This window comes from Sus scrofa, chromosome 1 (assembly GCF_000003025.6).
Source record: "Sus scrofa isolate TJ Tabasco breed Duroc chromosome 1, Sscrofa11.1, whole genome shotgun sequence".
NCBI classification, from domain to species: domain Eukaryota; kingdom Metazoa; phylum Chordata; class Mammalia; order Artiodactyla; family Suidae; genus Sus; species Sus scrofa.
The window spans coordinates 108,706,885-108,724,555 of NC_010443.5; the positions used below are offsets into that span (position 1 = coordinate 108,706,885).

Below are 17,671 nucleotides of genomic sequence, written 5' to 3' on the forward strand. Positions count from 1 at the left end.
GGCTTTTTAGGGCCACACCTGTGGCATATGTGGAGGTTCCCAGGCTAGGGGTCGAATCAGAGCTATAGCTGCAGGCCTATGCCACAGCCACAGCCATGCCAGATCTGAGCCTCATATGCAATCCCCTGAGCAACCAGCGATCAAACTGACATCCTCATGGATACTAGTCAAGTTCATTACTGCTGAGCCGCAATGGCAACTTCCAAGGCTGTCTTCTTTCTAAGATCTTTACATCTAGTTTTGCTTCTCTGAACCCAAAAAAGAAAATGAGGGAAAATTAATGCCCTTGGCTCATGTGTTTATTGTCACGTTTTTTCCTACAACCTAATTTATTTTTCCTAGTATGAAAAAAAAAAAAAAAGTTTGTCAGAAACCTTGTTGGAATCAGAGATTTGAAGTGGGGCAGTAATGAGACCTGCGTCCAGGTCTAGTACTGCCAAGCCTTACAAGAGAACAGACACGCTGAATGGACCTTAGAGAGAGTGAGGAGGTTCCATTCTGGTGCACACTTTATTGGGTGGCAGTCCCTCTTAATATCAAGAGAATTGGAGAAAAGCCCCCGAGAGAGAAATCTGACTCGCCTCATTTCATAGCTGAGTCAAGCTGCTCTTCCCTCTCTTTCCTCTTGGACTAACAAGACTCATGTGTTCTTGCTGTTTCAGCAGCAAAAAAGGTGCCAACAAGGGAGTCATCTACAAACCGGCCATCAAGCAGGAGACAGAGGCCCACGCCTGAGGTCCTGGCACGCCAGGGGCACATCCAGGAAAGGACCTGGCTCTGGATGCAGCTCGCCGTGGCTCCCTGGACACTTGGGATACCAGAGGGTTCTCTGGAGCTCAACCCACAAACACCCCAGACCCTTGGGGGCCTTGAGCGGAGTGCTGTGCCATCCTGATGCCACACCAGCCCCAGTGGGATCGTGGATGGGAAGAGCTGGCTGGGGTGGGGGGTGGGGCAGGAACTCTGAGCTGTCTGCTTCATCTGTGTGAGACCACTAAGTGGTCCGCATTCTGGAGACACAAACCATGTTGCCTGCTGGGGGCCATTATTGGTTGGGAAACACTTTGATCCAGGGGATCACTTGAGGTTTCGAGATCCTAGGAGTTCTGCTGCCTGTCCACACTTTCAGGCCAGAAAGTGTCCTCTCTCTGCTTAGGCTTGGCTTTCGAGACGCAGCTTCTTTCCTTGGGGAAGGGCTTGGTGTCTGACTTCCTCCTGCTGCAACTAAACCTTTAGTCTGACCTTATAGCTGGTGGGGGTGGGTGGGTAAGGGAGTGGGGAGCAGGAAGGGTCAAGGTGTTAGAGAAAAAAGGAAACAAGATAATATTTTTTTGAAGTAGAGTTAAGGCATTTTCCAATCCTGTCCTTTGGGTCCGACACAGAGATTGAAGTGGGGCAGAATCTGAGGACCTCAGAGCGAGTGAGAAGACACGGGAGAGTCTCACTGTGGAAACAGAATGGGAATCACAAGTTGCCTGTCAGGCCCTAAGTGTGAGAAGGACCACACTTATCAAGCCCAGCCCCTCCTGTCAGGGGCCTCTGTACTTGTCACACTCTACAGATTTTAAAAATAATTAGGCTATTCATGGAAAATGTGGTGTTGCTTTCTCTCTCCTAGAGTAGACGTGAATTCTGAGAGGACCCAAACTGCTCCTGAATCTAGAGCAAACAGGCAGAAGCAGGACTATTGAAGAACGTTCTCTCTTCTGCCCAAATTTCATTTCGGTCACCTTTATGGCGTCCCTACTGTCATCCTGGAATTGGGATTTAACTACTTTTCAGAGGATGTCCAGTTGTAGGGTATTTAGGGGCCAGAAATAGTGGAATGTTACAAAGATTCTTCCTGGTCTTTCCCTCAAGTGACAAAGAGGGTTTCTGGGAAGAATTAACTTATTCTCCTCCCATCGACATAAGAGCCCAGGAGAGACCGAACGGTTTCATGACTGGGCAAGAGCCCCACCACCAACGCCTCACGGCAGGCACCTTGCATCTCACAGAGAACCTTTTATATATATATATATTTGTTTTTGTTTTTTGGGTTTTTTTTTTTTTTTGTCTTTTTTTGCTATTTCTTGGGCCGCTCCCACGGCATATGGAGGTTCCCAGGCTAGGGGTTGAATCGGAGCTGTAGCCACCGGCCTATGCCAGAGCCACAGTAACGCGGGATCCGAGCCACGTCTGCAACCTACACCACAGCTCACGGCAACTCCGGATCATTAACCCACTGAGCAAGGACAGGGACTGAACCCGCAACCTCATGGTTCCTAGTCGGATTCGTTAACCACTGCGCCACGACGGAACTCCCATATATACATATTAGGGCTGCACCCATGGCATACAGAGGTTCCCAGGCTAGGGGCCCAGTTGGAGCTACAGCTGCCGGCCTATGCCACAGCCACAGCAATACAGAATCTGAGGGCACCTGTGACCTACACCATAGCTCATGGCAACTCCGGATCCTTAACCCACTGAGCGGGACCAGAGATCAAACCTGCGACCTCATGGACAATAGGCAGATTTGTCTGCTGTGCCACAACAGGAACTCCTCACAGAGAACCATCTAATTCCCATACTCATTTTGACAGCATGGAATATCCTCTCGAAGCCTAGGTTTCTTTAGATCATCTTTCCCCCACTGCTCCTCCTGCTACCTCTGAGCAGTCTTTTCCCTTCTCTCTGTCACAGCTCTTTGTAGTGATGTCAAGCCCTACGTCTTCTTGGCTTGTTTGATAGGCAGAGTTAGAGATGACCCGATGGAGATGCGGGGGTGCGTGTGCACTTGATCTCTGGCTGCCCTGGAGCTGGGGAGGCAGCTTAGCCTTGCCAGCCTGATGCTGATCGAATGACAGCAGGGACAACCCTCAGAACCATGCAGTGTAAATTAGACAATGCTTTCTGGGCCTCAGCCCAAAACTGCCAATCAGGAACCAACCTAAACCATTCCAGAGCTTGGGGCTTCCAAAAAGCTCTCCACTGCTTTTGTGGACAAATATTGTGAAAGAACAGAGAGATCATTGTACCTGGCACAATGGCTATTCATAAAGTGGCAGCGTTACTGGGCTGGTGGAGACAGTGACATTTCTCCTGCCCACTCCTCTCTCAGCTCAGCTTGAAGCCCTCCTGGCTCAGAGGAAACAAAGCCAGGGAGGCTGAAGGCTCCAAGAATCAACACTGTTGCCTTCCTTGCCAATACGTGTGGGACCCCAGAGGACTCAGCTCTGGAACTTTTCCTCAGGTTCTCACTCATTCCCTGACACTGGCTGCTAGGGGAGGAAACTAGTGCGGAGGTGCTGAAGGTCCTGGGCTCACACTCCCCCTCCCCATCCCTACCAGAGGGCCTGCAGGCTGTGCCAGGCACATGGCAGGTAGAGGTAACAAAAGCGAGGCCCAGGCTGGCACGGGAGCACTGGCTTCTTTGCCTCTCACTAAGGGGAGGTCTTTAGCCTCTCTGCTCTGTTTCTTTAATGTCAACTGACAGTAAAAAGCTACACTTGCTTCCCTAGTAGACCTAAGATTTTGCTCTATTGTCTGTTAATCGCATTTTAAGTTCTACCTTGAATTCTTCTCCCCTTCGCTAAACCCTCTGAAGGCTTCTTTAGTGACCCTTGGGAAACAGGGGGATGGGCAGCTTCTCTGTCCCTGTGCCTTGAATGGACCTTCGGCCACTGTGCTGATGGTCCGTTTAGCACTTCTGTATTTATTGTAAGAATGACTGCAATGAAGACATTCACTGTAAATATGAGAAATTATAAATAAAATGTTTTTCACACCAGACTGATTTTTTGGGAGGTGAGGATAAATCATTACTATTGGCAAAGCACTTTCTGGTTCCCTGTCTATGGTGGCAGGTAATAATATCACCTGCGGCCAGGTCTTAGAACCTGACTCCAAAGGAGCATACACTCATGTACTCAGGCATTTCACTGAGGGTGGGGCCCCACAGACTGTGCAGCCCCTGTCACATGGCCACTTCGTTTGTGGACCTTGGACGTCTAGAGTAATCAGGGAACAGGCTCAGGGAGAAGGAGGCTGTAAGCTGGGTCTTGAAGGACATTTCAGATTTAAACAGATGGGAAAGGAGACGTTTCTAACCACAGTGACATGAATACACGGGACCAGTCTTGTGTGTCTTTTCACTCTACTGGGTATTGTACCCAGCAGGCTGGTAGCCTCTCTTGGTTGCATGACCATAACCTTCTTTTGGATTCTTTCTGCAAAACATGCTCTGTCTCTCCACGTAATCTTTTGTGTAAATCCAGACTTCACATTCTGGTTTGCTAAAAGGGGCAGTCCTGTAAAGGTTACAAATAGCCACTATCATTGTTTTTATTTAGGTGAGCTTCCAATTTTCACTTCAGTTGCCCTAAGTCCAAGATAGGTGAGATGTTTAAGAATAGTTCTGTACCAGGAGGTGATAAAGCAGCGAGTCCAGCTTTGCAACAGAAGCATTATACACGCCTGGAGGTCCTGATGGTCTCTTCAGTTGGAGCACAAGGATTCTTCAGTTCTTCCCTTTTGGCCTCTTTCTAGGTGTCATGACCACTTGCAGGGGTGAGGTCAGGTGGGGCGCAAGGATCAGGGCTACCTGTTGCGCTCATTTCTTACACTTGTTCCCATCCCACTGGGGTGGGGATGGGGGGCACTAGAGGGACCACCTCCTAGAGTGAGGAATCAACAATTTCTTTTCTTTTGTCTTTTTGCCTTTGTTGGGGCCATTCCCATGGCATATGGAGGTTCCCAGGCTAGGGGTTGAATCAGAGTTGTAGCCGCTGGCCTACACCTCAGCCACAGCAATGTGAGATCCAAGCTGCGTCCGCGATCCACACCACACCTCACGGCAGTGCTGGATCCTTGACTTACTGAGCAAGGCCAGGGATCGAACCCGCAACCTCATGGTTCCTAGTCAGATTCATTAACCACTGCGCCACGACGGGAACTCCCCGAGGAATCAACACTTTCTGTTACATCATCTCCCTTCTCTGCACCGCCTTTCTTCCTATTTCCTGAACTTGAGATCCATCTGGGCTGATGCTCAGGAAGGTGTGGTGGTGAGAGCTGTGGACAGTAAGGAGACTCAAGTTCTCTTTCAGCTTGGACATTACCTCCTTGTCTGAATCCAGCTAAATGGATAATCAGTGCCCACAACCCAACAGAAATACAATGAAATATAGGGGGAGACGTGAAATTTTAAAATTCCAGTAGTCACACCAAAAAAAGTAAAAGAAATCAGTGACATTAATTTTAATAATATATTTTATATAACCCCATAGATCAAAAATACTATAATTTCATCATATAATCTTTACTCATTTATTTATTTATGTTATTTAGTTTTTTTTTTTTTTGTCCTTTTTAGGTCCATACCTGCGGCATATGGAGGTTCAGAGGCTATGGGTCTAATCGGAGCTGTAGCCACCGGGCTATGCCAGAGCCACAGCAATGCCAGATCTGAGCTGCATCTGTGACCTACACCACAGCTCATGGCAATGCCAGATCCTTAACCCACTGAGCGAGGCCAGGGATCGAGGCCGCAACCTCATGGTTCCTAGTCGGATTCGTTTCCGCTGCGCCACAACTGCAACTCCAATCATTATTAATTTTTTTGGCTGTTCCCATGCCATATCAAAACTCCCAGGCCAGGGATCAAACCTTTGCCACAGCAGTGACCCAAGCGATAGCAGGGACAATGGCAGATCCTTAACCCATTGTGCCACAAGGAAATTCCTATAATCAATATTTTGACGTGAGCTGTTTTCATTCTTTTTTCCCCTTAGTCTTTGAAATCTGCAGTGTACTTTATGCTACTTTATGCTGTGTATCTCCATGCAGATGCTAAATGTTCACTGAAAATATTTGATCTATATTTAGATTTCATGAAAACTTACAGATGAAAAAGCATATTCGCATCCCCAAGTTGCTCCTAACACACTTAAAACGTTTTCCAAATAATGGAATCAATTATCAGCTTTTACATTTAAATGTATTGAAATAAAATAGGAGTTCCCATCATGGTTCAGTGGTTAACGAATCTGACTAGGAACCAAGAGGTTGCGGGTTCGATCCCTGACCTTGTTCAGTGGGTTAAGGATGTGGTGTTGCTGTGAGCTGTGGTGTATGTAGGTCACAGACACAGCTTGGATTCCGCGTTGCCGTGGCTCTGGTGTAGGCTGGCAGCTACAGCTCCGATTAGACCCATAGCCTGGGAACCTCCACATGCCGCGGGAGCGGCCCCAGGAAAAGGCAAAAAATAAAAAAATAAAATAAATAAAATAAAATAAAATAAAAGGAGTTTCTCAGTTTCAGTAGCCACCCTGGAAGTACTCAACAGCTGTATGTGGCCGGGACGGCCCCTGTGCAGATGGAACGGCCAACTTCCTTTGACATAGCCTTTGGAAAGGTTGAACCTAGATGGCTTTCACACAAAAGAAACCCTGCAAGAAAGCTTTGGAAGGTAAGGATGAGAGACAGGAGCTAGTGGATGGGGGAGTCCAAGGGAGGGTGGATCTGGAGGATGGGAGAAATGGGGGCAGAGAGAGCATCAGGCCGAGGTAAAAAGACCAGCAGACCTCATGTGCATACCTGTTCCACTCACCTCTCCAGGATCCCCAGCCTTCCCCACCCTGGCCATACCCCTCAGTCCTGGGGTCCAGGGTCCAGGTGGTCACCAGTGACCCAGCCTAGGGTGCCTCTGCCTGGGTGAGAGCTTGGGCTGTGGGCATGAGGGCACTTGGTTAATTTTGGGGGACCTCACTGCAGGACCTGGCCAGGTGCCAAGTGCTACCTGCACCCACTCCTGTGCCCCCAACACCCTCTCCTGATCTCCTAGAGCCTTTACATTCCCACACTGGACAAAGTGTCTCCTCTCTTCCAGAGCCAGCCATCCCAAAGGGGGCCAATGCCAGAAACCCAAGTCTCTTGACTTGTTAGCTTTGCCCCATGCCTCAAGTTAGAAGGAGTCACTTCCTTCGAGGTGGAGGATGATGCTTGAGACTTGCCTACAAGAGGAAACGAGACCTCCAGGGCCACCTGCTGGGCAGGAGAGGTGCCACCTGGGCAGTGGATACCATTCTGGAGTCACTATCCATGTCCACACTGGACAATGTGGGCTGGTGCGCCCAGTGCTGCATGGTCCTCTGGCTGGGATTTAACTGTCACAGGGTGTGAAGGAAGGTGTGAGGCTGAGATGCTGCCACAGAGGTCCCCGTGCCCTTTCACTGTAGAATAACTGGGCAGAAACAAGGGCCAAAATGCTTTGTGGTACAGAATGATTCACCATAAAAAAAAAAAAAAAAAAAAAAAAAGATTGCAGGTCAGCACATCATTACGACGGCAAGTCAACCAGGGATTCAGTAATGACTCTGTCTGTATACCCTTGGTTGTTTCAATACACCTTCACAGTCTTCACAACGCAGGGAAAGAGAAAGTGCTGCCCCTACCTTGTAAGTGGAAAATGAAACAATGGCTAGAGCTGAGGGCTGAGCCACCACCATTCAGCCCTGCAGTGCTCAGATCTTCAAGGGCAGTGCAGGGTCTACCCTCCACAGTTCCAGGGACATGGAAATGCCATCTTGTAATAGAACTTACCATATTTATCCCAATCACGCCACAACCTCATAAACCACCACAGGATAAAGGACTAAAGGCATTTGTGCCAACAATTTCCAGAAAGTCAACAACAACTTCTTGCCTCCAATCTGCTTCGTAATATTAAACTCTGACATCTGTTCAAGAGAAGTCTGACCAAGGTTTGCCAACCGCCAGTAGACAAAGGAGCCAGCAGAACTCTTGGGACGCCACCCTCACCTCTAATTCGGCAAACCAAATCCCCAAGGTACTGTCGCTGAACCTTTTCTTAAAGCTGAACTGGAAGGGAGTAAATGCACACCCCTACACACAAACATAGATTCTATTTGTATAAAATTCTAAAAAATGCAAACTCTAGTGGCAGAAAGCAGATCAGTGATTGCCAGGGGATGAATCGGGGGATGAAGGGATTACAGAGGGGTATGAAAACTTGTTGAGGTGATGGATATGTGCATTATCTTCATTGTGGTGATGGTTTCTCTTCATAGGTCAAAACTGTTCAAATTTTAAACTTTAAAAAGGTGCCATTTATCTTATATTAATTATACCTCAATAAAGCCATTTAAAAAAAGGAGGGGGAAAAAACCACACAAATAACATCCTGCCCCATCCTGGCATTTCCATTCAGAGCTTATCCTCCTGGTCCACTAAGGAGGAGAAGGTTGGCCAGACCTGGCACACTTCCCTGGGACTCACCCTGTGGGTGGGAGCCCAGAAGGAGTGTGATCTCCACTCACGTGGCCAGCTAGGACCTCTCCTTGCTGGAAGGCAAAACCATTATTTCTGCTTGAGTTCACTCATTTCAAATATTAACTTTTAATTACCTGCAATGAAGACAACAAACACAGGGCCTACGGGTTCAAGGGCACACTGAGACCTCTATAGCAACTCTGTCGGTGATGACAAGAGTTGACCGGCTTCTCTGAAAGGAGTGTGGACTCTTCTGGTGATGCAAGTAATATAAATAGTTCATCCACTGAAACTCTATTCTCAAGCTACCTAGACATGCAACAGCAGAGCTCATTCATCTTAGTTTCTCTCCTTCCCAACCATCCAACACATAACCACTGGAAAGGCTTTCCTGAATATGGTACGCCTTGTCATGCAGAACAAGCATGGTCAGAAGCTCATTACACCCTCTTGGCCAATGGGTGAAAACTGGATTAATCTCCTGGGATATTGGGATATAATAAGAAATATGTATTTGGTCTTTATCCTCCGTTCCCAGCACAAAGTTCCTACATGGTATTCATAATAAACCCCTTTAGCAGAGGATATAAATGGACATTTCTCCAAAGGGGACATACAGATGGCCAGTAGGCATGTGAAGGGATGCTCAACACCACTAACTGGTGGAGAAATGCAAATCAAAACTAGAGTGAGGGAGCTCCCCTCTGTGCACAGTGGGTTAAAAATCTAACTGCAACAGCTCGGGCTGCTGTGGAGGCATGGGACCGATCCCTGGTCCAGCGCAGGGGGTTAAAGGATCTGGTGTTGCCGCGTCTAAGCTCAGATTTAATCCCTGGCCCGGGGAACTTCCATATGCCATGGATGAGGGAACAAAAACCAAAAAAAAAAAAAAAAAAAAAAAAAAAAAATTCCATCACTGTTGGTAGGAAGGTTTGTGGGTAGATGGAGCTACTGTCGAAAACAGTATAGCTGTTCCTCAGGAAACTAAAAACAGAATTACCATACAATTCAGCAATCCCACTCCTAGGAATATATCTGGACAAAACTCTAATTCAAAAAGACAGGGAATTCTCTTGTGGGTGCAGCAAGTTAAGGATCCAGCGTCATCACTACAGTGGCTTGGGTAGCTGCTGCAGTGTGGGTTTAATTCCTCACCCAGGACCTTTCATGTGCTGCGGGTGCAGCCAAAAAAAAAAAAATAAACACCAAAAAGATACATGCAGTTCTGTGTTCACAGCAGCACTACTCACAGCAGATGAATGGACTAAGAAGATGTGGTACTGTTAATGAAGCATGCTGTGCTGATTATTGATGCAGAAAATGAGGATGATATGGGTATTATATGTGTTGCTGTAATAAAGAGAAGAATTTAAATAGCCAGCAAACATACACCTTAAATAACATGAAATATTTGATTTCCTATTCAGATGGTCTCTGCCCTGTCAAACTAATTTTACTGTTTATTAAAAAGATAACTTCTATAGTTTCAGCTAAAAAAAAAGATGTGGTATACACATACAATGGAATACCACTCAGCCATAAAAAAGAATCAAATAATGCAATTTGCAGCAACATGGGTGCAACTAGAGATTATCAAACTAAGCAAAGTTAAGTAGAAAGAGAAAGAAAAATACTTTATGATATCACTTTTATGTGGAATTGAAAATATGGCACAAATGAACCTATCTACACAACAGAAACAAACTCATAGACATAGAGAACAGACTTGTGGTTGCCAAGGGGAGGGGGGATGAACTGGTAATTTGGGGGTAGTAGATGCAAACTATTACATTTAGAATGGATAAGCAATGAGATTGTACTATACAGCCCAGGGAACTATAGTTAGTCTGGTGGGAGGGAGCACGATAGGAAAGAATATAAAAAAGAATGGGGAGTTCCCTTTGTGGTGCAGCAGAAGCAAATCCCACTAGTATCCAGGAGGATGAGGGTTCAAATTTTGCCCTCGTTCAGTGGGTTAAGGATCTGGTGTTGCAGTGAGCTGTGGTGCAGGCTGGGAGCTGCAGCTCTGATTTGACCCCTGAGAACTTCCATATGCTGTGGGTGTGGCCCTCAAAAAAAAATGTGTATAAGTGTATAATTGAGACACCTTACTCTATAGCAGAAATTGTCACAACACTGTAAATCAACAGTACTTCAATTTTTTTAAAAAGCCCTACATTGTAAATCAACCATATTTCAATAAAACTTTAAAAAATGGGGAAAAAAAAGCCCCGTAAGCTTTACCTCAGTTGATGCTAAAGAGGTGATGAAGTTTGGAGGATGGGGGATGGCTTCCAGAGGAATCATATGATTAGAAAGTTGGAACTTTCAACCCTACCCCCAGTCTCTGGGGAGAGACAAGAGGCTAAATTAAATTATGTGATTAAATTATTCAACGGTGAATAATTTAATCAATCACACCTGTGTCGTGAAGCCTCCATAAAAGCCCTAAACAACTGGGTTCAGAGTGCTTCCATCACGTGGAGGTGCTGGGAGGGTGGTGCACCCAGAGAGGGCATGGACACTCTGTGCCCTTTCTCCATACCTGGACCTATGTACCTATTTATCTGGCTGTTCATCTGTATCCTTTGTAATATCATTTATAACAAACTGGCAAATGTAAGTCAATGGTCACCTGAGTTTGTGAGCTGTTCTAGCTAATTATCAGACCTGAGGGAGTCATCGGAACCTGCAATTTATAGTCAGAAGTGCGGGTGACAACCTGGGACTTGCAACTGATGCCTAAAGTGGGGGTGGTCTTGTGAGACCGAGCCCTTAACCTGTGGGGTCTGCAATAGCTCCAGAAAGTTAATGTCAAAACTGAGTTAAGGAAGTTACCCTGTGGTACAGTGGGTCAATGATCTAGTGTTGCCACAGCTGCAGCTATGGTGCAGCTTTCAACTGCAGCGCAGGTTTGATCCCTGGCTTGGGAGCTTCCATATGCCATGGGTGTGGTGGGAAAAAAAAAAAAAAAAAAGCTGTTTAAAAAAAAAGAATTGAGTCAAACTGTAGAACACCCACTTGGTGTCCAATGAGGATTGCTTGGTGTGGAAAGACCCACACATTTGGTGTCAAAAGTGTTATAAGTAAAGGAAATAGCGTTTTCCTTTATCTTCTATAATTCAAAGTCATTTTCAACTGATTTTCTCATACTTCCTCATTTAAAAGCAAATCACTTAATGTACAATCACTGCTAAGCACAGATGAAGTGAGAGTAATTCAACCATAATTTAGATGAGTACCTACATTCAATGATAACTGGTATCACAATCTCATTTAGGGAGACAGAAATCATTAACCATAATATACAGAAGAGTAGTGTGAAAAGATGCTATGTGTCTATGAACAGAAGAATGACTAAACAAAATATATCCATAAGATGGAATAACATTCAGCAAAAAGTTGCAAATTACTGATATATCCCCAAACATGAACGACCTGCGTGTGTTACTGTATGCAAATTATTCCTTGATTTAAAAAATATATATTTTAGGAGCCCACAGTGGAAAAAGCCACTTGTTTTTCTGAGTCTAAACAGGAAAGACTTCACAAAAGGTGACAACTGAGCAAGCTCTTGAAGGGGGAATACAATGCTTTCCAGTTGGAGCTAAAAACAAGATCAGAGATGGACCCAATCAAAAAATGGGCATAAGACCTAAACAGACATTTCTCCAAAGAAGACAGACAAATGGCCAAGAAGTGCATGAAAAGATGCTCAACATCACTAATTACTAGAGAAATCAAATCAAAACTATGAGGTATCACTTCAGACTACAAGGTATCACCATTCAGAATGGCCATGATCAAAATGTCTACAAATAATAAATTCTGGAGAGGATGTGGAGACAAGGGAAGCCTCCTCTGTTGGTGGGAATATAAATAGATACAATCATTATGGAAAACAGTATGGACGTTCCTTAATAAACAAAAATCTGATCTAGCAATCCCACTCCTGGGCATATATTTGGAGAAAACCATAATTTGAAAAGATACACGCACCTCAATGTTCACTGCAGCACTGTTTACAATAGCCAAGACACAAAAGCAAGCTAAATGTCCATTGACAGATGAATGGATAAAGAAGATGTGATATATATGTATGTATATGATATATACATACATATATATGATGGCATACTACTCAGCCATTTAAAGAAAATGAAATAATGCAGAGTTCCCATAATGGCTCAGTGGTTAACGAATCTAAAACCATGAGGTTGTGGGTTCGATCCCTGGCCTTGCTCAGTGGGTTCAGGATCCGGCATTGCCGTGAGATGTGGTGTAGGTCGCAGACGCAGCTCAGATCCCACGTTGCTGTGTCTCTGGCGTAGAATTGCGGCTACAGCTCCGATCAGACCCCTAGCCTGGGAACCTCCATATGCCGCGGAAGCAGCCCAAGAAATGGCAAAAAGACCAAAAAAAAAAAAAAAAAAAAAAAAGCGAAATAAAAAAAAGAGAAATAATGCCATTGCAGCAACCTGGAAGCTACTAGAGATTATCATACTAACTGAGGTCAGATAAAGAAAAACCAATATCATGATATCACTTATAGGGGGAATCCAAAAAAAAAAAAAAAACACATAAATGAACTTATTTACAAAACAAATAGATTCAAAGACTTCAAAAACAAATGTGGTTACCAGGGGAGAAGGGGCATGGACACAGATTAGGAGTTTGGGATTAACATATACACAGTACTAGGTATAAAACAAATAAATAACAAGGTCCTAACTGTACAGTGCAGAGAAATCTACTCAATAGCTTGTAATAATCCATAATAGAAATGAATCTGAAAAAATGTGGGTATAAACACAACTGAATCACTTTACTGTACACTTGAAACTAACATAACCTTGTAAATTAACTACATGTCAATTAAAAAAAAATTTGTGGAGATAAGAGAGTCCCTAGGGCATCCTAAATAGAGCCTCAGGGATGTGGTGAGAAGGTTTGGGAAGGGAGGAGAGGGAATGGTGGGGGCAGGAAAATGGCTGGGATCAGAGTGTGGAGGCCTTGTATGATACACACTTTCTAATCAAAACAAAAAGAAATCACAGGAGTTCCCGTTGTGGCGAAACAGGATCAGTGGTGTCTTGGGAGCCCTAGGTTCGATTCCCAGCCTAGCACAGTGATTTAAGGGTCCACTGGCGTTGCCGCAGCTGTGGCTTAGGTTGCAACTGTGGCTTGGATCTGATACCTGGCCCAGGAGCTGCATATGCCACAGGGTAGCTGGAAAAGGAAAAAAAAATCATGGAAGAACCTATATTATGGCTTTTTCTGATTACATAAATAATATATACTCATTAAAAAACAGATTTTTTAAAACATACAAATATTATGTATAAAGCCAAAAGTCTCCCACAATCCTAACTCCTGTGTATGTGTGTATTTTGACATTCATTTAAAATTTTTTAATAAAATAGATCTTACCTATTTTTACTATTATATTCTTGGTATCTAGCACAATGCATGGCATAAAAAATGCTTATCGAACAGAAGAATGGTAACTTGCTTTTGTTTTCTAAGACATTCCAAATATTCTCATTCTTTTTAATGGCTGTAAAGTGTTCTCACCTATGAGACTATTACAAGATTTTTATGTATTTGGATCTATTTCGGTGGGATGGATCCTAGAAAAGAAACTGCTGGTTCAAAAAATGCTTATGTTGGCACTCCCATGTGGCTCAGCTGGCTTAAGGATTCAGTGTTGTCACTGCAGTGGCCTCACTTGCTGCTATGGCTTGGGTTTGATCCTTGGCCCAGGAACTTCTGCATGCCATGGCATGGCTGAAAAAAATGCATATCTCAAAATTTTATAGATATCATAGATTTTGCTAAATTACCACCCCAAAGGACTACTGATTTGTTTTCTCACAATATGATGCTCCCACCATATGCTCAACAATTTTTTTCATTCTATCGAGATGTAATTGACATATGGCCCTGTATAAATTTAAGGTGTATGGTATAATGACATAACTTACATACATCATGACACGATTGCCACAATAATTTTAGTGAACATCCATCATCTTATACAGATACAAAATGTAAGAAACAAAAAAAATGTGTGTGATGAGAACTCTTAGGATTTACTCTTTTTTGGGGTTGGAGGCCACATCTGTGGCATATGGAAGTTCCCAGGCTAGGGGTCAAATCGGAGTTGCAGCTGCCAGCCTACGCCACAGCCACAGCGGATCCAAGCCACAATTGCAAACTATGCCACCACTTGCTGAGCAAGGTCAGAGATCAAACCTGTATCCTCATGGATACTAATCAGATTCTTTAACCCACTGAATAACAGCCACAGTGAGAACTCTAGGATTCACTGTCTTAACTTTCATATATGACACACAGCAGTATTGCTTACACTTATCATGAACGTTATATCCCTAGTGCATATTTATCTTATAACCAGAAGTTTGTAGTACTTTTTGACTGCTTTCATTCAACTCCCCTTTCCCCCAACTTCCTGCCTCTTAGTAACCATAAATTTGATCTTTTTGTTTTCTTGTTTTGGTGTTTTCATTTTTTTGCTTTTTAGGGCGGCATCCACAGCATATGGAAATTCCAAGGCTAGGGGTTGAGTCATAGCTACAGCTGCCAGCCTACACCATAGCCACAGCAACTTGGGATCTGAGTGGAGTCTGCGACCTACACCACAGCTCATAGCAACGCCAGATCCCCAACCCACTGAGCGAGGCCAGGGATCAACCCGCATTCTAATGGATACTAGTCGGATTCGTTTCTTCTAAGCCACAAGGGGAACTAACTTCCTGTTTGCTTATTTTTGAAGTATATTTGACCTACAACACTATGTTGGTTCCTGTTACACAACAAAGTGTTTCGGCATTTCCGTACATTTCAAAATGATCACCACAATAAATCTAGTTACAAAGTGTCACCATCCAAAGATATTACTTAGTTATTGACTGTATTCCCCACACTGTACACTTTATACCTGTGACATATATTTTGCAACTGGAAATTTGTACCTTAATCTCCTTCATCTGTTACTTTCCTCTCCCCACACCTGTTTTGTTCACCTCTCCACACTACCTGTTTTGTTCACTGTATCTACAAGTCTGTTTCTGTTTTATTATGTGTATTTGTTTTGTTTTTTAGATTCTACGTGTAAGTGAAATCATACTGTATTTGTCCTTCTCTGATGACTTATTTCACATAGTATAATACCTTCTAGGTCCACCCATGTTGTAAATCGCAAGACTTCATTCTTTTTTTTATGGATGGGTAATATTCCATAGTATATAGTATATATTCCTATATGTGTGTGTGTGTGTGTGTGTATAAACTATATACTATAGTGTATATATATAATAGCACCTTGTTTTTTATGGCTACAGGTGTGGCATATGGAAGTTCCTAGCCCAGGAACTCAATCACAGCCCTGGCAATGCTGGATCCTTTAACCCAATGCACTGGGCCTGGGATTGAAACTGCACCTTTGCAGGAACCAGAGCTGCTACAGTCGAATTCTTAACCCACAGCAAGAACTCCTAGGATATCTTCTGTGCATCTGTTGATAGGCACTTGGGTTGCTTCCATATCTTGGCTATTGTAAGTAATGCTGTAATGAACAGCTTATGTTTACTTTGGATAAATACCCAGGAGTAGAACTGATGGATCACATGATAGTTCTACTTTTAATTATTTGAGGAACCTCCATACTGTTTTCCATAGTGGCTGCACCAATTTACATTCCCACCAAGAGTGCATGAGGGCTCCCTTTGCTCCACATCCTCACCAACACTTGTTACTTGTGCTCTTTTTGATGATAGGCATTTTGACAGGTGTAAGGTCACTATGGTTTTGATTTGCATTTCCCTGATGATTAGTGATGTTCAGCATCTTTTCATGTGTCTGTTGGCCAGATGTATATCTTCTTTGGAAAGACAACTATTCAGATACTCTGCCCATTTTTTAATTGGGCTGGGTGGATTTTTTTGTAATGTCTTGTTTCGATGTTGGAGTTCACGAGTTCTTTACATATTCTGGATATTAACCCTTTATCAACGAAAAATATGCCCAGAGTGTTCTTTGTAACAAAGGTCTGCTGTTCAGGAAAAAAGTTCAAGAGATTTATCCCACCTGGAAGAAGGGCATGTCTCCCACTCCAGCCCCCTTCAGCCTTCCTGTCTCATCTAAGGGGAGGAAAAGAGCTAAAAGACCCTTAGTTGAGGGACGTAGCCCCACAAAAAAACCTGAGATTTAGTCTCAAAATTAGAATACATGAACTCTCTCTCACACCAACCTTACTGCCACACCAATAAGGTTCCAATATAAAAACTGGATTATAGCTCAAGACAGAGTCTTTCTTTGGGGAAGAGCTTGGGGAGGGGGGGTGAAATCCCAAAGTCAAGAAGGGAGACAAAAACAAGGATGCTAGAGGAACTTGTGCCTTTGGTACCTAAAGCTGCAGCAAACATTAGAGTCCAGCTCTTGCCCAGACTGACAGAAAGGTCTATTTACGTCAGTTTTATTACCCAGTACATGATGTCCAGATTTCAATAAATAATTATGAGACATGTTAAGAGCCCAGAAAAAATAGTCTGAAGAAATACAGGGATATTCAGATTTTCTACTTCTTCTTGGTGAGTTTTTTAAGAATTTGTCTATTTCATCTAAGTTTTTAACCTATTGCTTTTAAGTGTTTCATAATATTCCTCTTTTATTTAATAATGTAGAGGCTGCAGTGATGTCTTTTATTCCTGATATTCATAATGTGTGTCCTATTTTTCTCCTTATTAACTGAATAGAGCTTTACTAACTAATGATTTTTCTCAAAGAATCAGATTTTTGCTTTACTGGTTTCTCTACTGTTTTTCTGTTTTCTATTTGATTTCTGCTATTCTCTTCATTACTTCCTTTCTTCTGCTTATTTTAGCTTCAGTTTGCTCCTGCTTCTAGTTTTTTAAGAAGAAACTTAAGTTCTTGCTTTTACACATTTTAACTTATCTAATTAAGCATTTAATGCTAAAAAACTTCCCACTCTATTCTCTCCTCAGGGACTTTGCTTTGGTAACCATCCCCTCTCCTGGATTATCAACTTTTCCCTTTCCACTGACTCATTCTCATCTTCTTATAAACATACTGTTACAGTACGATATTATAGGTGGGAATAAAGGGGAGAAAAATGCCCTTTCTTGCCCTCACATCCTCCTCAGTCTAGCATCCCATCCCCCTACTATAATTACATGGTTATCTGTACTCTATATGCTGTGGCTACTTTCTTATCTCCCAATCTCTACAATCCATCCCACTTAGGCGTTCACCTCTACACTGAAATTGCTTTTATCAAGGTCACCAGAAAACTCCACCTCTCCATATGCAACAATCAATTCTTACTCCTCATCTTACTCATTGCTCAGCAGCATTC

At 43.6% G+C, this 17,671-nt stretch overlaps 2 protein-coding genes across 8 annotated transcripts in view; one reads left to right on the forward strand and one right to left on the reverse strand.

The window, feature by feature from the left end:
- CA12 (carbonic anhydrase 12) overlaps positions 1–3,774 on the forward strand; it is a 61,382-nt gene extending 57,608 nt beyond the window's left edge. For both annotated transcript variants that reach the window (XM_021094163.1, XM_021094165.1), the window contains one exon: positions 663–3,774. In XM_021094163.1, the coding sequence (XP_020949822.1) occupies positions 663–735 (73 nt within the window). In that variant the 3' untranslated portion in view covers positions 736–3,774. The remainder of the gene's footprint in view (positions 1–662) is intronic.
- APH1B (aph-1 homolog B, gamma-secretase subunit) overlaps positions 1–17,671 on the reverse strand; it is a 213,983-nt gene that overhangs the window by 157,588 nt on the left and 38,724 nt on the right. Inside the window, exon 6 of one of the 6 annotated variants that reach the window (XM_021094218.1) lies at positions 4,878–5,055. The exons of 4 other annotated variants lie outside the window; for them this stretch is intronic. In XM_021094218.1, coding sequence (XP_020949877.1) covers positions 5,033–5,055 — 23 coding nt within the window. In that variant the 3' untranslated portion in view covers positions 4,878–5,032. Of the gene's footprint in view, positions 1–4,877; positions 5,056–17,671 lie in introns of those variants that run through there. One more of the 6 variants, XM_021094208.1, reaches the window with a different exon arrangement.